The following is a 24,017-nucleotide window of genomic DNA, read 5'->3' as shown; positions in this document are numbered from 1 at the left end:
GAAATAGGGGAGGAAGGATCATCAAAGCAGTGTCAGATTTCTTCCATGTCACTTTACTTTTGTTTCCTTTGTATTATGAGTTAAATCGTTAACTGAAAAAGCCTTTATAGGTTTTTTAACGTCATTGTTTTTCATGTTGGGGCTTCTGTGTTATTTCAAAACTTAATTGTCCATAAACCCTTTATTTTTTTTAAACACAAAAAAATTACTGGGGGGAGGAGGGAACGGAAAGTATAGTTTGAGGGATATTATTACTTGCATTTCAATGGCTCCAGACTTATACAGAAAATACAACGTGCTGTGATTCCTGGCACCCTATTCTAAACCACTGTGAACTATCATCTTGATCATGAGTGGCCAATAATTTTCGCAGGGGGGCCACTCCACGAATTTTGGTGCGCCGTCATGGGCCGCACATTTCTACTATATTGATGGAGGGGGTGCACGGTCTGGGAGGGAGTTTGGGGGCAGGAGGGAGCTCCAGACTGATGTAGAGTGTTGGGGTGCAGGAGAGGGTGAGGGATGTGGGGTCCAGGAGTTTGATGCAGGAGGGGGCTCTGGGCTGGGGCAGGGGATTGGGGTGCAGGAGCGGGTGCAGCGTCTGGGAGGGAGTTTGGGTGCAGTAAGGGGTTCTGACCTGGGGCAGGGCGTTGGGATGCACCCACCCCCCTCCTGCTGTGCCTTGGCCCTGTACCCCTCCGACAGTGCAGTGCTGAAGGGGTCGAGTGTGCTCGTTTTACGCACTTGACTCTCCTCCCCTATACTTTGGGGGCTTTTGGGGGGGGGGGGCGTAAAATGTAACCGTGCGCGGCTGGGGACTTTGAAGCTGTTGCGGAGTCACACAGCGGCGCCGCCGCCCCTCAGAGCGGGACCCTCGCAAACTCTCACCGTCAGGGACTGTGGGAGACTATGTGGGGCCCCTTCAAAACCCTCTCTCTGCTTGGGCCCGCCCCGCCTGCGGCTGTCACGAGCGCCCAGGGGAGGGGAAGGCAGAACTGGCGCTCCTCAGGGAGCGGCTTCCCACGGACTCGCGGGCTTTTCTTTTTTTTTTTTTTTTTTAAGTAGTATTATTTTTTGCACATGCGCACACAGCGGGAAAAAGAAAAAAAGCTGGGCGAATGGGGACGTGAGCCCGCCCGTGGACGCAATACGCATGCGCGCGGGTGCTGCGGCTGGTCCCCGGAGAGTCGTTCCAGACCCTACGCACGTGTGGAGGAAGCCGGAAGTTGGGGTGGCGGGGGCGAGACTGAGGCGCGTGGCCGTTAGCCGCGTGCTGTTGCAGTGGGGGACGGGCGGGGGTAGATGGAGGTGGTCGAGCAGCTGGAGACGCTGAAGTTTGATAACGTGGGGGCTCCGGGGAGTCCCAGCACTGGGGGGCCGCAGCTGGGGCATGAGGACCCTGGGGGCGGCGAGGAGCTTGGCCAGGCCTCGGCGCCTGCGGCTGGAGGAGGCGCCGGCCCTCAGGGCCTGCAGGAGGAGCAGCCCGGCGAAAGCAGTTCCGACTCGGACAGGTGCGTAGCCCATTCTCGCCCCTGCGCCCCCGCCCCTCGTCCCCTGTGCCGGCCGTTGGCCCTCACAGCTCCGGTCAGTTTCGGGGTTGGCAGGAGCAGCCGCGAAACTGAGCGGAGGGTTTGTCAGTTTCACGCTTGTGCGGCTTGGGGAAGCGCTGACCGGCGGAGCCCTGGGCCTGCCAGTCTCCACCATCAGAAAAGTATCATTGCCCCATTCGTGTGTATTTCCGTGATTATGGTTCTACTGGCTTTGTCCCCCAGCAGCCCACTGGATGTGCTCTTGTGCCTTGGATGTGCTCTTGTGCCTTGTCCTCCTCACAGGTGTTGTCTTCCCTGCGGAAAGGGAGGAGCACTAAGCATTACTTGCTGAAAATGTGAAAATTCAATCAATATAAAATTCAAGGCAGGTTGTTAACTGTCGAGGTTATTGGTATCAACTGGTGTTTTAAGCCAAACCCTAATCTCTACTCTTTGTTGGGTGAGTGTGTGGATGGGGAATCATAATTTTAACAATGGGCCCTCAACTACTGTTCTAGTTTATTTTGCACTAGTACAGGTGGGTCATGGTGAACAAATTTGAAAGAGTTGATTTAGGGGACTTCCAACTTACTTGCTGAAGCTATAGTGAAGGGTAAAAAATGTATCTAGTCCAGGCTTGCAGAACTGTTCCTTGGGGTATGAAAGGTAAGTGAGAACAGACTCGCTTTGTAAGTACAGATGTGAGCAGAAGTGTAATACAGTTCGTGAGAGGAATTTTCCATCTACTTTGTGGCTAAGTCGGATCAGACTGACTTGAATCCTTCTATAGATTCACTATCAGGAGATAAATATGCTGTCCTGTTGGTTTTGTATGCTGGGGTCCTGAGCATGCTTAGGGAGCTGCAATTTACTAGCTACAGGATGCACACTTGGATACAATCATAAGTAATGTTTCTATCCTCTCCATTTGGCTAGGAGACTCCATCACATCCTGGTGTACAAAGACTTGGTCTCAGTTGTTCATGCCTTTATCACCTCTTGGCTGGACAGCAGCAATGCAATATACCTGGGCATGAAGCCTTTGGCACTTAGGAAACACTATCTAGAACGAAACACTGCAGTGAATTTCCTCTGCATCATAGCAGACCTGTTCTCTGCTCTCTTCACCGACTTCCCATATAATTTTGAGTCAAGGTCTCAGTCCTTATCTGTAAAGCACTTTATGGGTCCAAGAGATCTAAAACACCACCTAAAATCCCGAGACAAAGACTGTGGTTAACAGTTCCCCTCTCCTCTTGCATAATGGAACTCTCAACAACGATAGTAAAAGTTCTGTCTCCCTCACAGAAATGATTCTCGGTGGATGGTACAAGACACTGGAATGAGCTCCCCCCATGAAAGACCATCACAAACCTCATCACTTTCCATTTGAAGTGCAAGCCCATTTCTTTGACTTGCAGGGAGGGGTGACACACACGCTCTTGTACAGCTCTCTTACATAGGTGTTGGGGGTGTGTGATTGACCTGACTGTCCCTGCCTGGCACTCTCCACCCTCCATGCCTGGCTGGGCCTTTGGGACAGACCCTCCTCTCCTGGTACCTGGCACCACATCTTCCTGTGGCAATGTACAAGGGGGGGTGGGGCACGCAAGGTTACATGTCCGTGTCTGTCTCTCCGCCCCCTTCCCCCCCCCGATTTCTGTCAGGGTTCCCACCAGAATGTGGCCAGCAGCAGCCTTTCCGCACGGTGTGGGAGGGAAGGGATGGGAGCTGCTTCCAGCTGCAGGGCAGGAGGAGGGGAAGGGATGACCTAGCCCCTGTCTTTGCAGAGCTCATCTCTTCCACCCCCACCCCTGTGGCTGGAAGCAGCTCCTGTCCGTTCCTGCCCGCACAGTGTAGAAAGGCACCTCCAGGCTGCTGCTGGCCACCAACATAACCCAGCCGCCTCCTGTCCCATGGCTACAGCGCAGGCAGGAAGGGGTTAAACCCTAAGGATGCATTGTGTACCAGGGCCCAAGGAATCTGACTGCAGGGGCTTCAGGGAACCCAGCCAGAGAGGTGGCTCAGCCGGAGAGGGTGCCTAGGGGATGGAGCAGCCCCACGTTTCCTGGAGGCAGGACCGGTGAAGAGGGTGCTGTGGAGCCTGCAGGGTTGGGGTGCAAACAGGCTGGAAATCGCTTTCCCCCCCCCCCTGCCCCTCCAACCACCACTCCAGAGCTTAGCTGAGGCGCGGAGAGTCTAACCGGTGCCAGTGCTGTGCGGGGCTTTAGCACATGCAGGGCTTGGCACCTCCTGGTCAGTGCCCCGGGCCGGAGGGTCTTGAGCTTTCCCTGGGTGCCTGCCCAGCCAGACATAGATGGGGAAGGAAGGAGCCTGCTGGCAAGGCTGTTGGTGAGCTGAGTGCTCTGATCAGGGGCTGGTTCTCTGCACAGCTCTTGAAGCAGGACGCGCCCCGCCGGGGAGGATATGGAGGAGCAGCAGGGCTGGGAGGGGTGTGTAAAGGGGTAAAGCAGGGAGAGGACAGCAAGAGGGGCAGCATGTAAAGGGCCGATGGGTGGGCAGCAGAGGCAACATGTAACTCCTCTGCCTGGTGCCTGCCTGCACTCAGCAGCCACTGTAGCGCGCAGCCAGTGCTGGCTGGAAACAGGACAGGGGCCAAGAGCTGGCACGCAGCGGGGGCTGTACTGATGGACCAGCAGGGGGAGCGTCCGCCCCCATGTGCTGCAGCTTTGCCCTGCCACCAACCTTGCACACCCATCAGCTGCCACTGGAAACCCCCCCCCCACACACACACACACACACTTATCACTGGTCCGGGCAGCTGGCAAACAGGGTTCTGGCCAGCAGCAGGACCCTCCTTTATTGATTGGGGGGTGGGGGCGGGCGCAGAAGGGGAGAAACAGAAAATATGGGACAGTTTGCCTGTTTTTAAGAAAAAGTCCAGACACCTGCAGGAGGGCTTAAATGTGACTGTCCCTTTAAAAATGGGAAGTCTGGTCACCCTATACATGTGCTACAGCAGTAATGATGTAGCTATGGTGCTGAAGTTTAGACACTTACTCAGTGATGGAAGGGCTTTTTCTATTGCTATAGTAAATTGACTCCTCGAAGAGGCAGTAGTTAGGTCAATGGAAGAATTCTTTTGTTGACCTAGCTGTGTCTACAGTGAGGGATAGGTGAACCTAGCTACATTGTGCAGGGTGTGAATTTTTTCATGACCTGCACTGATGTAGGTATGTTGATCTGTTTATTAGATAAAAGAAATGGAGTACTTGTGGCACCTTAGAGACTAACCAATTTATTTGAGCATGAGCTTTCGTGAGCTATAGCTCACTTCATCAGATGCATACTGTGGAAACTGCAGCAGACTTTATATATACACAGAGAATATGAAACAATACCTCCTCCCACCCCACTGTCCTGCTGGTAATAGCTTATCTAAAGTAATCGTCAGGTTAGGCCATTTCCAGCACAAATCCAGGTTTTCTCACCCTCCACCCCCCCACACAAATTCACTCTCCTGCTGGTGATAGCCCATCCAAAGTGACAACTCTTTACACAATGTGCATGATAATGAAGTTAGGTCATTTCCTGCACAAATCCAGGTTCTCTCACTCCCTCACCCCCCTCCAAAAACCCACCCCCATACACACACAGACTCACTCTCCTGCTGGTAATGGAGAGTGGTCAGTTTGGACGAGCTATTACCAGCAGGAGAGTGAGTCTGTGTGTGTATGGGGTTGGTTTTTGGAGGGGGGTGAGGGAGTGAGAGAACCTGGATTTGTGCAGGAAATGACCTAACTTCATTATCATGCACATTGTGTAAAGAGTTGTCACTTTGGATGGGCTATCACCAGCAGGAGAGTGAATTTGTGTGGGGGGGTGGAGGGTGAGAAAACCTGGATTTGTGCTGGAAATGGCCTAACCTGACGATTACTTTAGATAAGCTATTACCAGCAGGACAGTGGGGTGGGAGGAGGTATTGTTTCATATTCTCTGTGTATATATAAAGTCTGCTGCAGTTTCCACAGTATGCATCTGATGAAGTGAGCTATAGCTCACGAAAGCTCATGCTCAAATAAATTGGTTAGTCTCTAAGGTGCCACAAGTACTCCATTTCTTTTTGCGAATACAGACTAACACGGCTGTTACTCTGAAACCTGTTTATTAGATGTAGACTGGGCCTTAGTTGATTAGACCTTTCTGCACAACCAGATAGGAGCTCTATTAAAACCTTTTGTTACTCTTGACTGAGGTGTTGCTGATATGTCTGAATTAGGTTGTTTCTGCAGTGGCTTTTTTCTTTCCTTTCTGAAGAAACTTGGAAGATTGATATTGCTAATTCTCCTTTAAGGCTTTATAATAGCTTCCTAGAGATTCCATTTTGTTACTCTCCTTTTAGTATGTGTCTGGGAAATTGCAAAGAGTTCTAAGCTGTAGTACCATAGTTTGCTGCTGCTACTTTGCTCTCTCTCTTCTATCAGATATAGAAGATAGATTTTGAGAATGCAATGAAACTGGCTTTTTGAGAGTTGGCTGAAGCTGAAGTTGGGAAAAGGTAGTTTGGGGGGAATGAAGGAACAAAATATGGACACCGTGTAGAATCAAGCACGTGCGTTTATTACGTACAGCGCTGACAGTGTCACCTCGCTTATTAAGCTCAGAGACACTGCCAAACAATTGATTACAATGGATTATATGGATTTTCCATGGGTAGTGGGAACTGGTAGGGTAGGCAGTCCCAAACCCCGGATAGGTCTAGCAGCAAGACAAGATAAGCACAGTAGCCAATGGTCGAAAGGTTACATAATGTCTCTGCCCATAGTTTCAGGTTAACACATGTCACTTAATTAGTACATAGGTATATTCCTTTAAACAATATATAGTGTGTTAGTATAAAATATATATGTTGAATTCTGATTTGGGATCCATAGGAATGAAGTAGCTCCCCTGATTGTCCGACAGGTACACACCTAGGAGTTAAAGCAAAAGGACAAATGAAAAGTATATATCATTAAAGATAGTCTTTTAGTTCATTTGTGTTTCTAAGGCAGGCAATGGCAATGGCTTGGAGGAGAGGTGCACATCTGTGAGAGGGAGGATATCCTATCTCATACTGACGTGTTTGAACTTCTTCCGTAAACTCAAGGCTGGTGTGTAGGAAGGCACCTCTTCTACAGAAGAAACAGGGCCCCTTTCATTCCTTAGGTCTGTTTGCAACTTTGAAATAAAGCCCCCAATTATAATTTCCGCCTGGCTTCTTGCTGACCAAGCTTATCTTTGCAAAAAGCAAGGTTGTCCTTTGTTTGTTCTGCTTCTTAGCTAATATTGTTCACTGTTTGCTAGGCCTCTGTCTTCTTGACCAAACTCTGGATTTTGGGCCTGTAAAAAGAGCTGACACAGTCTGTATATCAGGTTGTAACATAAACAGCGTATGGATTTTAGCCCTTCAGGGGAGAAGTAATTTGGACAATTGCTGATGACAGTTGATTGCGCTCCCTAGTTGCACACCTTGCCATGTTCAGGCAGACCTTTCCAACCTCCAGGCCAGAGTGCTGCAGTGAATTCAGGGTTATCTTTGAAGATGGCTCAGAAACTTTAACTAATACAGAACCTGGGAGCCCCTCTGCTCAGTGGAACAAGAACATAAGAACTTGCATACTAGCCCAGTATCCTGTCTTCTGACAGTGGCCAAGGCCAAGTTCTTCAGAAAAAATAAATAGAACAGGCAATCATCAAGTGCTCTATCCCCTGTCGTCCACTCCCAGCTTCTCGCAAACAGGCTAGGGACCATCAGAGCATGGTGTTGCATCCCTGGCCATCCTGGCAAGTAGCCATTGATGGACCTATCCTCCATGAACTGATTTAGTTCTTTTCTGAACCCTGTTATAGTTTTGGCCTTCACATCATCCCCTGGCAATGAATTCCACAGGTTGAATGTGTTGTGTGAAGTACCTCCTTTTAACTGCTTGTGTGTGCAAATCAAGGTGTTGCTTCTTACCTATAAAGCCTAATGGTTTAGGACTTGGCTACCTTAAAGATGTCTTGTGCCCTGTGTACCTTTGTGACAGATGAAATTGTTAAATCTCTAAATGCATAATTGCAGGGTAAAAAGAGGCCATTTTCAGGGGGTTGTCATTGGCTGTGCAACTTGTTCCTTATCTGTAAGGGCTAGGAATTATTTACCTTCAGAGCATGTTGCAAAATGTATCTTTTGGAGCAAGTATTTGCTTGACTGGCTAGACTCCATGTTAATGTTTTTGTTGGTTGTACAGGAATGGTGGCTGTGTACTCTGTAGCAGACAGTTTAAACTTATAAGTTTAATTTTGTCATATGCTTAGGTGACATAGCAATGGACACACAACACCTCCACATAAACTTAAATTTGTTTTGTAACCACAATATCTTTGCATAAATTGAAAGTGTGTTTGTGTGTGTAATATATTTGCAATTATTTTTATTACAGTGGTGTTCAGGAAGCCTAGTAAAATGGGACCTCAGTCAGGACTATGTAAACACTCATAGACCCAGTAAGCTTACAATCTAAGAAAGATGGTGGTTTTGTTCCATGGCCTAATCTTGTGTTATGCCCTTATTTGAGTTATCCAAGGATAATAGATGAAAGTATAATCCTTATGTCTTTTATTTTACTGTACAATAGGAGTTTTCTTACAAAAAAAGACATAGATGTTTATAACTCCTGTTCTTTGTCTTATGCAGTGATACGGATTCTGATAGTTCATCTTCTGCCTCCTCTTCTTCATGTTCTCTTTCAATTGGATCTGCTGAAAGTGATGGTCAGCAAAATGGAAAGGATAACACATCTTCCCATGCTAAAACAAAAGATGAATTGCCTCTTGAAGTAAGTATATTATGAAAGCTACCTTTCCAACATTTTTCAGTTATCGTGTTAAATATATTTAACTTAATATATTTACAGCTTCTGTAAAATTCCTTTTTTAAAATAAAATAATCATTGGGTTTATGGCTCTCACTTGCTGAGAAGTACCAGAGTTAATTATTTAAGATTTAGTCCTAAGTGGTGTACGGGATCTGGTCCAACAGGTGAATATAGCTGAACCACTTGGTAATAGCAACCATCATGTAATTAAATGCAACCCCCTTGTAGGGGGGGAAAACCCAAAGAAACCCACCACAATAGCATTCGTCTTCAAAAAGGGGATCTACACAAAAATGAGGAGGCTAGTTAATGGAAATTAAAAGGAATAGTCACAAGTGAAATGCCTGCAAACTGCATGGAAACTTTAAAAAAACCATAATAGAGACTTAAACTATATGTATATCCCAAATAGTTAAAAAAGAAAAACAGTAAGAGTGCCGAAGGAATGCCACCATGGTGAAATAGAATACAAGAGGTGGTTAGAGTAAAAAGACATCTTTTAAAAATTGGAAGTGAAATCCTACAGAGGAAAAGAGAAACGAACATAAATGCTGGCAAGTCGAGAGTAAAAGTGTAATTAGACAGGTTAGAAGAGAATTCGAAGAGCAACTAGCAAAAGAAATAAACCAACAGCATTACTTTTTTAAGTACGTAAAAATCAGGAAGCCTGCTAAACAATCAGTGGGGCCACTGGATGATCAAAGTGGTAAATGAAAGGCAAGGCTGTTGTAGAGATGTTAAATGAATTCTTTGCATCAGTCTTCACTATAGAGGATGTGAGGGAGATTCCCATACCTGAGCCATTCTCTTTTGGTGACAAATCTGAGGAACTGTCAGATTGTGATGTCAGGAGAGAAGGTTTTGGAACAAATTGATGAACAGTAACAAGTCACCAGGACCAGATGGTATTCACACAAGAGTTCTGAAGGAACTCATATGAAAATGCAGAACTACTTATTGTAGTAATCTCACTTAAATCAGCCTCTGTACCAGATGACTGGAGGATAGCTAATGTAATGCTGACTTTTAAAAAAAAAAAAAAAAAAAAAAGGCTCCAGAGGTGATCTGGCAATTACAGGCTGGCAAGACTAAATTCAGTACTGGTCAGCTTGCTTGAAACTATAGTAAAAAACAAAATTATCAGACACATAGATGAATACAATATGTTGGGGAAATGTAAAGCGAAGTTATGCTTCACCAATCTATTAGAATTGTTTGAGGGGATCAACAAACGTGGACAAGGGTGATCCAGTGGACTTGGACTTTCAGAAGGCCTCTGACAAGGTCCTTTACCAAAGGCTCTTAAGCAATGTAAGCAGTCATAGGATAAGAGGGAAGGTCATCTCGTGGATCAATAACTGCTTAAAAGATAGGAAACAAAGGATAGGAATAAATGATCAATTTCAGAATGGAGAGAGGTAAATAGTGTGGTCCACCAAGGATCTGTACTGGAACCTGTGCTATTCAACATACTGATAAGTGGTCTGGAAAATGGGGTAAACAGTGAGGTTGCAAAGTTTGCAGACCATACCAATTTATTTAAGATAGTTAAGTCCAAAGCTGACTCTGAAGAGTTACAGAGAGATCTCACTAAAGTGGGTGATTAGGTAAGAAAATGGCAGATAAAATTCAGTGTTGACAAGTGCAAAGTAATGCACGCTGGAAAAACATACAACTGTACATACAAAAGGATGTGGCTTAAATTAGCTGTTAGCACTCAAGAAACAGATCTTGGAGTCATCGTGGATATTTCTCTGAAAACATCCACTTAATGTACAATGACAGTTAAAAAGTTAACAGAACCATATAAATATAAAGAACTATTAGGAAAAGGATCGATTAGTCAGAAAATATAATGCCACTGTATAAATCCATAGTACACCCACAGCTTGAATACTGCATGTGGTTCTGGTCACCCCATCTCAGAAAAGATATATTAGAATTGGAAAAAGTACAGAGAATGGCAAGAAAAATAATTAGGGTATGGAGCAGCTTCCTTATGAGGAGAGATTTAAAAGACTCTGACAGTTCATCTTGGAAAAGATGACTATGGGTGATATAATAGAGGTCTACAAAACCATGAATGATATGGAGAAAGTGAATAGGGAAATGTTGTTTACTCCTTCATGTAACACAAGAACCAGGGCTTACCCAACAAAATAAACAGGCTTAAAACAAACCTAAGGAAGAACTTTTTCAGACAACGTACAATCAACCTGTGGAATTCATTGCTAGGAGATATTGTGAAGGCTAAAAGTATAACTGGGTTTTAAAAAGAATTAGATATGCTCATAGAGGATACGTCCATCAAGATGGTCAGGGATGCAACCCCATGCTCTTGGTGTCCATAAGCTTCTGTCTTCCAGAAGGTGGGACTAGATACATCGTGCAATAATTGCCCTGTTCTGTTCATTCCCTCTGAAGCATCCAGCACCTGCCAATGTCAGAAGACACAAAAGTGGGCTAGATAGACCCTTGGTCTGACCTAGTATGGCTGTACTTATTTATTGGTTTTTCACTTCACAATGAGTCATTCATAGACTACTTATAATTAACATTCATTATAAATTACAAGCTTGTATAATATTTCAGAATTTTCAGAGACATTTCAGTGTATTAAATAAGATCAATTTAAGAGAAGTGAGAAGTTCACACAACTCAAAATATGAGTATATATATCTTCTGTTCATAGTTGCATTAGGTCCATTAGAAGGCTCTCTAAAGCAATTTGTCACTAATCTGGAAGTATTTGTTAGTGTGTTCCTTCATCATTTGTGTCAGGAAGATTTCCCTGGCTTTTTTTTTTTGTTTTTGTTTTAAAATTTAAATCTTTTCTTTCAAATGTGGGACTTGTGAAACTTGGATGTATTCTGCAAGTTTTACAAATTATTTTAAAATGTTTGTAGAGTTATCAAACCTTGGAAAAGTAAGTTTGGGACCTCCCAAATGTCTTGGCTCTTCTTAAGCTCCGGAAGGATTCAAAGATTATGCTGACCATCCCTCGTCTCCATTCATATTAATGAGAATTGTCTGATGGGTAACAGAACTTGTTATAGATTTTTATATTTTGTTGTGTGCTTGCAATTAGTTCTGTTCTAAATACTGCAGATGAAACATCTTGATGTGAATCTAATTGTTCTTTTCTTTGCTCCTGAGTTTCATAAATGGTACAAACTTATTAAATATTTCTGTAATTATTACTCCCTATTTCAAGATAAGAACTAAATTCTAATTAAGATATTTAAAACTGGCTTCTTTCTGATAACATGAGGATGGGTAATTAGCCATAATCTACTTTAGATGAAGTAAGAATAAAAGGATTATAAAATAGCTTAATGCCATTATATAAATTGATTATATGCCCTCATCTATAATACTGTGTGCAGTAATAGTGATCTTCTCACTTAAAGAATACTACTGAGTTAGAGGGTGTTCAGAAAAGGGCAGTGAAAATGATTGAACTCCTCAGGATTGTTTATTTTAGAAAAGAGGCAAATAAGAAGGGACATGACAGAAGTATGTAAAAGAATGAAGCATATAGAGATGATAGACCAGGAGCTTCTGTTCTCCTTGTCTCAACACAAGAACAAGGGAATGGGTGGTGAAATTGAAAGGTGGCAAATTGAATACTGAAAAAGGGAAATGCTTTTTCACTTGATGCATATTTAGACTGTGGAACTCAGTACTGCTGTGTGTCATTGAGGGCAAGAATTTATACGGTTTGGAGGGATTGGATGACAATATGACTATTGAATACTCAGAGTTGTAATATTTAATGCAAACAAAGTAACTTGGAAGGAATAGATATCTCATGCTTTTGAGCTTAAGCAAACTTCAAACTATTAAGGATTAGGAGGAGATCTTCATTGGGGCAGATGGTCCATACCTTCCTACTGTGAATGGCTTTTGCATCTTACTTTGAAACAGCTGGTGCTGGCCATTGTCAGCCGGGATACTGGGCTAGATGGGGTTGGAATAGGATCCTACAATACTATGGGTTTTATTGATGTTCTTCTGTGTATTGTGTGGGACTCCCCTAAATGCATGCCAATTAAATATATATACATTTTGAACAAACTTCAACATGGAAAAAGCAAAGAAATTCAGAATTTTTAAGCCTGTTGCCGTGTCCTTGTCCTATTGTTAGGACATCTTGAGTGTATATAAGATAGCGTGCTTGCCTAGAGCACACTGAAGTATAATGAGATTTGTCAAGACTGAGGACTAGCATTAGTGTTCTCTACTTTTGTAGGTTTTTTTTGTGTTTAGGACTTCACCCCATAAAAGCAAGGAAATTGATTGATTGAGTCAAACAATGACAGGCTCTGTAGCTATAGCAATGGTCTGTCTGGTTCTGTAATATTGCTGATTTACCTTCTGAGTGTTTTTTGTTAGCTGGTACTTGTCTGTGGTTAAATTTACTACACTATTTAGCATTGAAGACCCATGAGTACCTTTGAAACGTTAAGGATGTGTTGCTCACTATAATATAGTCAACCACAAGCTTGGCAAAGCTGTGAAACCAAATGAGTACCTTATATGAGAGCAGAGCCATATTAGTATCTCTCTACAAACAGGGTTTTCATCCCAGAAGCTGTTTTGCTTTAGGGAGGGATAAAGCATCAGCGCGATCGACTGGTTGATCCTAGAGGATCTCCCAGTTGATCGCAATCTCCGGTGATGCAGTGGGGTTGTCGCTAAGGCATGTTCCCTGCCTGCCCTGGCCCCAAGCCGCTCCCAGAAGCGGCCAGCATGGTCTTGGGGGAGGGGGCGGGCGGGCGGTAGGGGTCTCTCTTCACGCACTGCTCCTGCCTGCAAGCACCGCCCCCAGAGCTCCCATTGGCTGGGAGCGGGTAGCTGTAGCAAAAGGGAGCTGCAAGGGCAGTGCTTGCAGAGAGGGTCCGTTCGCAGAGCCACGTTCCCCCCCCCCCCCCCCGTCTCCTCCCGCAGGCTTTATGCCGGTGGGAGAGAGCTCTCTTGTTAACATAATAAAATCACTTCAACAAGGGGTGGTAGTTATGTCGGTGGAAGCAGCTTGCCCACCGACATTGTGTTGTGTACACTACCACTTATGCAGGTGAAATTTATCGTATGTCCCTCGGGGTGAGTTGTTTTTTTCACATCCCTGAGCACCATAAATTTTGCCGACATAGTGGTAGTGTAGACGTGGCCTTAGAAAGTCACAGAAACTGCAGTAGTCAGGCTGTCTCCCCCAACTCAGAGTTGGAGGTAACTGGCTGAAAGGGTGTGTATAAAAGCTTGCAAGGAAACATGACAATGTAGGTAAAACCTACGTCTATAGGACTTTTTGTTTCAATCTTTTGCTTTAGGTGTTATGTACCTCTGCGTGAATGAATAATAATTTGTTTTGAGGATTGTTTTTGAGTCACTTTAATCAGCTGATGTCACAGGCTCCCAGAGGAAAAGGGCTTACAGGTGCCAAACATAGTTGGTCCTGTTGGGTTAACATGATTGTTAAACGGGGAGACCCAGTCTGAGTGAGTGAACTGCATGGGTTTTTCCCATAAGAGAGGGTAAAGAAAGCCAGGCCTCCCACCTGCAGGGTGCACTCGCGGGATTAAAAGGGGTCTAAAGTTACTTGCCCTGTAACTGTGACACCCTGTATACCCCGATTTAGAAATCTGTCCAGGAATATGTTTCTCACATGCTACTGTTTTGAGAAACTGACTCAGAATAAATTGAGGGAAAAAAGCACTTCCTACACAGAAATTCCCCTTCATTACGTGATTCTGGATTTTCAGGCAGGAGGAGCCTTTCTTACAGAGGAGCCCTTCCTGAAAATTCAGTCAGCAATAATTAGATGTCAAGAGAACTTCAACTAGACAGCAGTGTTCTTCCTCAGACCTAGTAGCCTCAGCTACATACATAACCCCAATGCACAGCTCAAGATGAGAGCTCTGCAATATTGGCTAGCAAAACATCTGCCAAGTTGAAATTCACTCTCCCAAGAGAAGCTCTCCTATCTTTCGTGGTAGACAGAGTGTTGGCCAAACCGGACAGTCTCTACGCAAAAGAATAAATGGACACAAATCAGACACCAAGAATTATAACATTCAAAAACCAGTAGGAGAGCACTTCATTCTCCCTGGACACTCAATAGCAGACTTAAGTCACCATTCTTCAACCAAAACAAAACTTCAATGAGAAACTGGAAGTAATTTACAAACTTGACACCAACAAATTAAGCCTAAATAAAGACTGGGAGTGGCTGGGTCACTACAAAAAATAATTTTTCCTCTGTTGATACTCAGACCTTCTTGTCAGCTGCTGGGAATGGGCCACATCCACCTTGAATGAATTGGCCTTGTTAGCACTGACCCCCCACTTGGTAAGGCAACTCCCATCTTTTCATTTGCTGTATATTGATACCTGCTTTCTGTATTTTCCAATCCATGCATCTGATGAAGTGGGTGTTATCCCATGAAAGCTTATGCCCAGATATATTTGTTAGTCTATAAGGTGCCATAAGGACTCCTCGTTGTTTTTACTGATACAGACTAACACGGCCACCCCTCTGAATCCTGAAAGGAGTAACTTTAAACTCCATAGCTTCATCAGCAACCCAATTTGGGATGGAGAATCCCACTTCAGCAACCTAACAATTCATGATAATTGGAACCACTTGGAAAAGCTACATATCAGTGTTCTAGAATTGAAACCAATTAGCTGGATACTAAAGTTTTTCCTCCTCACTTGCAAGACAAGCTGGTCTCTAAAGACATCGGTGATGGACGAGAGCTTTGCCTCGGGAAATCTGTTCACAACCAGGCACAACACCAAATGTCTGAGGTTCTGCTTGAGAGTAGAAGCAGACTACTAGTCTATTTTAGATGTTTCCTCTCTACCCAAAGAAAACATATATTGAAGGTAGCTAGCTTCTACTCTCCCATTAGGAGATAACATTAGATAACATTCCATAGTGCCAAAGATGGACTTGTGCCTTAGATATATTCCCCCTGTAGAAATGTATAGAGCTGCTCTGTGGAACTCTGCACTCTTACTAAACGCTATACAATAGTCCTAGCATGCAGGTCAGATTCTCAGTTTGGTAAAGTGGTACTTCAGTAACTGTTTAATTAGGGCTCTATGTCCCACCTTTCTCAGATGACAGTACTTCTTCCCAAACTATCCCCTGTGTTGGGAATGTGAAGAGGGTACTACTAAAAAGTAAAAATGATGGTTACCTGTACCTGAAATTCTTTGCACATTCACATTCCCTGCCCACCACCTTCTTTCCTGGAGTCCTAACTTAGGTCTTGGACCTGAGGAGGCAAAGGAAGGAACTCGGGCAACTGGAGCACCATTCTCCTTAATTCTTAGAAAATGTGAGGAAAAGAGTAGAAGAAGACACAAGAGCACTGCAATGGGCACTGCTGTGAAAAGTTCCATTGTCCCATGAGTGGGAATGTGGAGGATCCATTGTGAAGAATTCTGGGTGCAGCAGAGTAACCTTCAGATGGTCCCTTCCCAAGGACTTTTGGAACCAACTAAAAAGTCTATCAATGTTTGAGTGTGGTAGGAAGGAGAATTGAGGCCTAGAAATCCTCAGCCTGAAACTGTAGAACATACTTTGTCAATGGCAATTCATTGGGGTTTGAATCCTGAAGAGCTGAACTTCTGCCAAGATTGAGAGCTTGTCCGCCAAGACTGAGGAGAGCTTGTCTACATGATGCCTCCAAGAAGCTATTGAGGAATATATTAAGCTAATGTGTTTTTTAGTTATTTAGGGATATGAGAGCCCAATACAAAGGATAGTTACATATTGAAAATAGAGACAATCTGGCTAATTTTCTATCCCTATCCTGTCTAAGGCCAATCCTGAATCATTTCTTTTTCCAAATATGTTTGGCCAATTCAGAGTTTCATGTATGGAACGAGGCCGGTATTAAATGTCAGGCTGATCTGGTTCCAAACCTTTGTACCTTTTTGCATAACTTTGCAAAAGTGTAAGGGTAAAGCTTTCCAGATGCCTCCCTTTTTTTGTTGTTGCAGTAGTAGTAGTAGTAGTAGTATGCTCAGCCAGGACCCTGCATATTTTATGTGAGTCTATAAAGTAATCATTGGCTTTACTCTATTGTCCCTGAAATACATTTTGTATACCTGAAGCCCTCCTAAAAGTATGGTCTCTGCTAATATAGAAATTCAGTGAAAATTTGTTAATCTAAGTTTAGAATGGTATGAAACGATATCCCAGGATAGGGGAGCGAATAGTGTTGGATGAAGTACTATATACAACTGCCAAAGCCTATAATGATGTTGATGCAAGGGAAGCACTGTAGTTATACAAAACCCCTCAAACCATTCCTCCACTGTTCAGATCCAAATTTATTCCAATAATTAAAATGTATGAAATGTGGCACAAACATTGTAGATTTAGGCCCATTGCTGGTTGGGTTGGGGAGGTATGATATCAAAATTCAGGTTTCAGAGTAACAGCCGTGTTAGTCTGTATTCGCAAAAAGAAAAGGAGTACTTGTGGCACCTTAGAGACTAACCAATTTATTTGAGCATGAGCTTTCGTGAGCCACAGCTCACTCATGCTCAAATAAATTGGTTAGTCTCTAAGGTGCCACAAGTACTCCTTTTCTTTTTTAATATCAAAATTGTTTATCTTAGTATACAAGTCCATCCTAGGAAACTGGATAAAAGGAGTCTTCACTATTATCTGGTTTTTAATACTGTGGGGTTTCCTGATTGTGGAGGGCAAAAATAACAAAAATGAAGCTAGGAGTTTGAGGTCTGATGGGTATTTGTGAACTCTACCCAAGAGAATCCAGAAGACATTGGATTCAAGGATGAGTGAACTAACGTGTAAATTATCTTAAAACCATAAGATAAGAGGTCTGTAGCAAATTTACAGGAATATAGGGAAAAGTTATACATGGTGTCCTCTTAACAATATCAGCACAATACAATAAAATGGGATGATGAGGATAATTAATACAATTTTAAGTATTTTTAAGTTTTTGTATGCTAATGGTTTTAGAGAAAAATGTTAAGTTTGGAGGGTGGTGGTGATTGCTGTACTATGATGGGTCTTTCAACCTTCTGTTACACGGAGTGAATCTTAGGGTAGGCTTATGCTGCATTCAAGAGGTGTGATCACAGACTGGTGGTTGGATAGGGTAGCTCTGCCCACCCAGGACCCAGGGGTATGTAATTCAGTGCCTGCTGCCTGTGCCGCTATAGCTTCATGGCTATTGTTACTCAAACTAGCTTTAATCTAGCTAGGTCAAGACTGTGCTGGGTATGTCTACATTTGCTGCAGTCACATCTGCAGACTGCAGTATAGATATAACTTCAGATAAGTATATTATATGTAGTGGTTTGTACCTATGTATCTTTTTGGGGGGGCGGTGTAAAACAACCTTAAACATATTTTTAAAATGTTCTCAAAGGCTGTTTTATTGTGTGCCGGACAACAGCTCAGACATCTTCTTACTAAAGGCTTAATAATTTATTGCAGTACTAGTATCCTATATAATTCAGTAATTTTTAGGTTTAATACACTCTTCTTCATGCTGTTATATCAGATTTTTAATCTCTGCTGTGCTGCATTTAATACCATTTTTATCTGCTGCTACAGAAATATTTTCCAGTGTTTAACATGGATGTGATTATATAATCATCTAAAAGTTCATGTCAGAAAGTAAAGTTTAAAAACAAATTTCTCTTAACTGTTTAAGTTAATCTTCTCTGGTTGAGTAAACCTGTCTTAGATGTCATGCAGCAGTGCCGTGGCATGGAAGTATTTAAAAAATACGTAAAATAACATTTCCCCAGATGTAATTTCAGCTCTCTTTAATTTGAACAATTTTGTTTGAATGCCATTTATTAGAATGAATTATTACTAGAAATTAGCCATAACCTTTTTTCTTGAACTACAAAAGTGAAATGTTTAAAATCATTCCTCGGTGGTTGGCAGGGTATGTCTAACCACAAAGTATTATATTTTGAAAATTAATTTCTTCTATATTAGCAGGGACCACCTCCTGTTGAAGATTTGACAATAATTCTGCCTGAGGATGTTGAGCTGAAGCCCTTTGGGACAGTTTCAAGCATTATTGAGCAGTTGGGTAAGCAAGATATAGTTCTCTTATTTTGTTTAAATGAAAATAAATTTATTTATATATGTATTCATGAGAATTGGAACCGCTTGGAAAAGAAGCTGCATATCAGTGTACTAGAATTGAAGGATATGTATAGGGGTGTGTGTGTGTGTATTTTCATTTAAAATATGTATGTTATGTATTATCAGTATTTTGGGAACAGTGTTTATTACCACTATCACATTTTTTTTAAGGCAGTCCTCCATTTCCTTTGACTTCTTTTCCCTTACATTCTGCAAGAGCATGAAGGTAGGGCATTGAATGCAAACTGTTCTACTGAACAGAAACATTTTATTAAAGCTAATGTTAAAAAAATTATGTAATACATAGGTTGAGAAAAGAGTGTTTGTACATCTGGGTATAGTGCTTAGATTATCCACAAATAGTTTGTTTTTAAAAGTCATATGATACATAGAGTACATAATCAGCAATAACCCAAATTTAGGTGAATACATTTAAGACTACAGTTTTGATATTAGTATCCAAGTATTCGGGTGCATCACTCATGAGAAGTTGTACAGAGATTTGGTTGAGGAAAGCAAAATATATCAATGAGTGGAGATTGTCCCTCAGTAACTGAGAACTAGGGTAAGTTGTCCATTACTTCTGCTGAATGCCCCTCTGTGGCTATTGCATTGTTACGTCACTGTCTGATTTACTGTGAAAGTGCCATCAAGAGCTGAACAGAATCAGCATATATGAATGGAGAATCTGGAAGAGACAATTTTGAAACTCAGGGTATGTCTACGCAGCAAAAGAAAAGTGCTTCAGGGTGGGAGGGTCCCAAAGCCTGCACTCCAGCCTGAGCCTGGATGTCTACACAGCAATGAAACAGCAGGTTTTTCTTTGCTGTGTAGACATACCCTCAGTGACCCAACATTAACACGTAATTGGGAAGCCAAAGGAGGTTGACCAAGTGAACACAGCATGATTACAGCAATAGACAAAGGACCAAGGTGTCATGTTGGCTGTGTTTTTTTTTTTGAGTTTTAGGTGACAAGCTCAGGAAAATCAAACCAAAACTCACTTTAAAGTGAGAACTTTTGCTTCATGATTTAGTCCCACGTGTTATATTTAAATTGTCTTAGGTCTTGTCTACACTTCCGCTTTACAGTGCTGAAACTTTCTCGCTTCAGGGGTATGAAAAAACACTCCCCTGAGCGATGGAAGGTTTAGCGTTGTAAAGGTGGCAGTGTAGACAGTGCACTGGTGCTGGGAGCTACTCCCCTCATGGGGTGGGTTTTTTACAGTGCTGGGAGAGCTCTCTCCCAGCGCTGGTGCTGCGACTATGCTTTAACGTTGGTAGCGAAGACATACCCTTAGAAGGTATATAGGATGGTGAATCATAGAATGTCAGGGTTGGAAGGGACCTCAGGATGTCATCTAGTCCAACACCCTGCTCAAAGCAGGACCAAACCCCAACTAAATCATCCCAGCCAGGGCTTTGTCAAGCCTGACCTTAAAAATATCTAAGGAAGGAGATTCCACCACCTCCGTAGGTAACACATTCCGGTGTTTCACCACCCTCCTAGTGAAAAAGTTTTTCCAGATACCAACCTAAATCTCCCCCACTGCAACTTGAGACCATTACTCCTTGTCCTGTCATCCGCTACCACTGAGAATAGTCTAGATCCATCCTCTTTGGAACCCCCTTTCAGGTAGTTTAAAGCAGCTATCAAATTCCCCCTCATTCTTCTCTTCTGTAGACTAAACAATCTCAGTTCCCTCAGCTTCTCCTCATAAGTCATGTGTTCCAGTCCCCTAATCATTTTTGTTGCCCTCCACTGGACTCTCTCCAATTTTTCCACATCCTTCTTGTAGTGTGGGGCCCAAAACTGGACACAGTACTCCAGATGAGGCCTTACCAATGTCGAATAGAGGGGAATGATCACGTCCCTCGATCTGCTGGCAATGCCCCTACTTATACATCCCAAAATGCCATTGGCCTTCTTGGCAACAAGCGCACACGGTAGACTCATATCTAGCTTCTCGTCCACTGTAACCCCTAAGTCCTTTTCTGCAGAACTGCTGCCGAGCTATTCGGTCCCTTCCCTAGGCTGTAGCGGTGCATGGGATTCTTCCGTCCTAAGTGCAGGACTCTGCAGTTGTCCTTGTTGAACCTCATCAGATTTCTTTTGGCCCAATCCTCCAATTTGTCTAGGTCCCTCTGTATCTACCACTCCTCCCAGTTCAGTGTCGTCTGCAAACTTGTTGAGGGTGCAATCCACACCATCCTCCAGATCATTTATGAAGATATTGAACAAAACCGGCCTGAGGACCGACCCTTGGGGCACTCGGTTTGATACTGGCTGCCAACTAGACATGGAGCCATTGATCACTACCCATTGAGCCGGACAATCTAGCTAACTTTCCACCCACCTTATAGTGCATTCATCCAGCCCATACTTCTTTAACTTGCTGACAAGAATACTGTGGGAGACAGTATCAAAAGCTTTGCTAAAGTCAAGGAACAACACTTCCACTGCTTTCCCTTCATCCACAGAACCAGTTATCTCGTCATAGAAGGGAGTTAGATTAGTCAGGCATGACTTGCCCTTGGTGAATCCATGCTGACTGTTCCTGATCACTTTCCTCTCCTCTAAGTGCTTCAGAATTGATTCCTTGAGGACCTGCTCCATGATTTTTCCGGGGACTGAGGTGTGGCTGACTGGCCTGTAGTTCCCAGGATCCTCCTTCTTCCCTTTTTTAAAGATGGGCACTTCATTAGCCTTTTTCCAGTCGTCCGGGACTTCCCTGGATCACCATAAGTTTTCAAAGATAATGGACAATGGCTCTGCAATCACATCCGCCAACTCCTTTAGCACTCTCAATGAAGGAAAGCCTTCAACGTTCTGTAGCAATGTAGGCCAGAATGCTTTCTCCTCTCTCCTTCAGTATATGGTGATAGAGAAACAACCTTGTGTTTCTCCCACAGTGCTTGCACTGTGCATTTGTTCATCCTTTTCACATTTTTTATTACTTTGCTTCTGGCACCTTGACCCAGGTATTGGTTGCTAGTACCAGCAGTCATAAGATAGAGCATGACTAAAGTGCAGAAGTGTTTCATGTATTGTTCTGGTTGCAGGGTGAGCCCACGTGGGATCGTGAAGTATAGTGGATGAAAGCATAGATACAGGCAGTTTATATTAAAGAGATATTTCATGTCCACAGTCCCCTTGCATTTTCTAGCTGTTCAAAGGAGTCAGAATGAATCTTGAGAGGAAGCTGAGTTCAGTTGTCCTCGCTTGGAAGGATAGTCACCGTGATACAGATCCTCTGGAAGGAAGTAAAAGGAATAAAATAGGGCCTAATCTCTTTTCCTCAGTTGCTTATTTTCTGAGAATCACTTGTATTTAGTTGTCTACATGAAATTTTAAGAGACTGAGGTTATGTCTACACTTGCGCTTTTGTCGGTATGAGTTACGTCAGGGGTGTGAAAAACACACCCCTGAGCGACATAAGTTACACTGACAGACGTGCTGATGTGGACAGCGCTATGTAAGCGGGAGACACTCTCCTGCCAACGTAGCTGCCACTGCCGCAGCTCATTGGCGATGGTTTAATTATATGGATGGAGGTGCTCTCTCCTGTTGGCATAGAGTGGCTACGTGGGAGATCTTACAGTGGTGAAGCTGCATCGGTACAGCTTGCCCCTGTAAACTCTCTAGTCTAGATGTGGCCTGACTTTACAGGCTTTTAAAATTTTGGCCTAAGTTTATAGTCCTTATGGCTTCAAAGGAACCTTCCAAATGTAAACCAGTGCAGGGGTGGGTGGTGTATTCCTGAGGCCCTGTCTACATTGGCAAGTTCTGAGCAATAAATCAGTTTTCTGCTGAGGGTGTACACACTGCCATGCCACTTAGTGCGCAGAAACTGCGCAGTTGTAATACTTTAAAAAACCACCCCAATGAGAGGTGTACAGCTTTCTGTGGCGGGGCTACAGTGCTGCGATTCGCATCCGGGAGGTATCCCACAATGCCTGTTCTCACCTCTCTGGTCATCGGTTTGAACTCTATGGCCATGCCCTCAGGTGACCAACGATCATCCCCACCCCCTAAATTCCTTGGGAATTTTGAAAGTCCCCTTCCTGTTTGCTCGGTGATGCGTGCAGTGGTCTCAGTGCATCTTTCCAGGTGGCCATGCCTGCTCCATGAACCAAGCGATCCCCAACTTGGAGCAATGTCGAGCTGCTGGACCTCATCAGTGTTTGGGGAGAGGAGACTGTGCCATCCCAGCTGCACTCCAGCCATAGGAATTATGATACCTATGGACAGATTTCACATGATAGAAAGGGGCCAGGACCAGGACACATTGCAGTGCAGGGTCAAAGTGAAGGAGCTGCGGAACGCGTACCACAAGGCGTGTGGGAGGCAAACTGCTGCTCTGGTACTGTGCCCACTAACTGCTGGTTCTACAAAGAATTGGGCACAATACTCCGTGGCGACCCCACCTCCACTGCGAAGACCACTGTGGATACTTCGGTGGCTTGCATTCCAGTTGAGAGTGGACAGAGCCAGGAGGAGGAAATCTTGCACGAGGATGTGGAGGGGGGCTCAGTGGCAGAGGATGACTCGGAGGTCAGAGAGGCATGCAGCCAGAAGCTGTTTTCTACCCCGGAGGCAGCTAGCCAGTCACAGCTGTCGGATGTTGGTGAAGCGCAAACAGGAGAGGAGGCCCCTGGTAAGTGGATTTGATTTTGGGAATTGCTGAAGTGAGTTGTTGGGGGCAGGAGAGTTGCAGAAAGCAGGCTTGTCTCCCACCGCATGCCTAGTCTGAGCGGTGAAACAGGCTGTTGATTGAATCCCTCACTCCACGGGAATCTCCCTCAGAGATCTCCAGGAAACTCTCTTGGAGATACTGGGTGATCTGCTGCTGCAGGTTCTTCAGCAGAGCTGCTTTGTTTCTTGCCCCATTAACGGTAACTTTTCTGCGCCACTCTGCTGTCGGGAGGCGGGGGGGAGACCATTGCCACACACAGGTGAGCTGCATGGGGCCAGGGCGGAAACTGCAGTCTTGGAGAAGACCCTCTCTCGATTTCCTGCTCAGCCTCAGCAGTGAGATCTTCCATAATGATCACAGCCTGTGGAAAGTGTGGGGACAGGAATGATTATCAGGCCTTCCCCCTACAGTACTGGCTCTCTCCAAGAGCCACATGCCCAGTGTACAGCAGGGTTGGGAAAGAGTGATTTACCCTGCCGCTGCAGCTGCTCACCATTTTGGGGGTCTTGTGGCGTGTGTGATTGCCTGGGGTCAGCCGGTTAGTGACAGGTATATGAGTACTGGCTGTGTTTTAAATCACTGAATCAATGTTCTCTGTGTTGCAAACAATATTGCTTCTGTAAAATGTTGCGTTTAAACTTCACAGAGATGACGTTGGGAGCCCAGCCTCCCTCTTTGTTAGCAGCAGCTGAACGGCTCTGCAGAATTAGAAAGTGGTCAAGAAGAACTAAGGAGGACTTTCTGTATGATGTTATGATGCACTCTGCTGCCAAGGA

The 24,017-nt window shown here is 44.1% G+C and overlaps 1 protein-coding gene across 2 annotated transcripts in view; it reads left to right on the top strand.

The window, feature by feature from the left end:
• Positions 1-1,269: 1,269 nt before the first annotated feature.
• Positions 1,270-24,017, top strand: part of NAF1 (nuclear assembly factor 1 ribonucleoprotein) — a 72,906-nt gene continuing 50,158 nt past the window's right edge. The window contains exons 1-3 of one of the 2 annotated variants that reach the window (XM_077815423.1): positions 1,270-1,511; positions 8,212-8,353; positions 18,396-18,489. In XM_077815423.1, the coding sequence (XP_077671549.1) occupies positions 1,303-1,511; positions 8,212-8,353; positions 18,396-18,489 (445 nt within the window). In that variant the 5' untranslated portion in view covers positions 1,270-1,302. Of the gene's footprint in view, positions 1,512-8,211; positions 8,354-18,392; positions 18,490-24,017 lie in introns of both variants that reach the window. The other variant, XM_077815422.1, reaches the window with a different exon arrangement.

This window comes from Eretmochelys imbricata, chromosome 4 (genome assembly GCF_965152235.1).
Source record: "Eretmochelys imbricata isolate rEreImb1 chromosome 4, rEreImb1.hap1, whole genome shotgun sequence".
NCBI lineage: Eukaryota > Metazoa > Chordata > Testudines > Cheloniidae > Eretmochelys > Eretmochelys imbricata.
The sequence above is the reverse complement of the archived record's forward strand: the minus strand, read 5'-3'. Positions and strand labels throughout refer to the sequence as shown.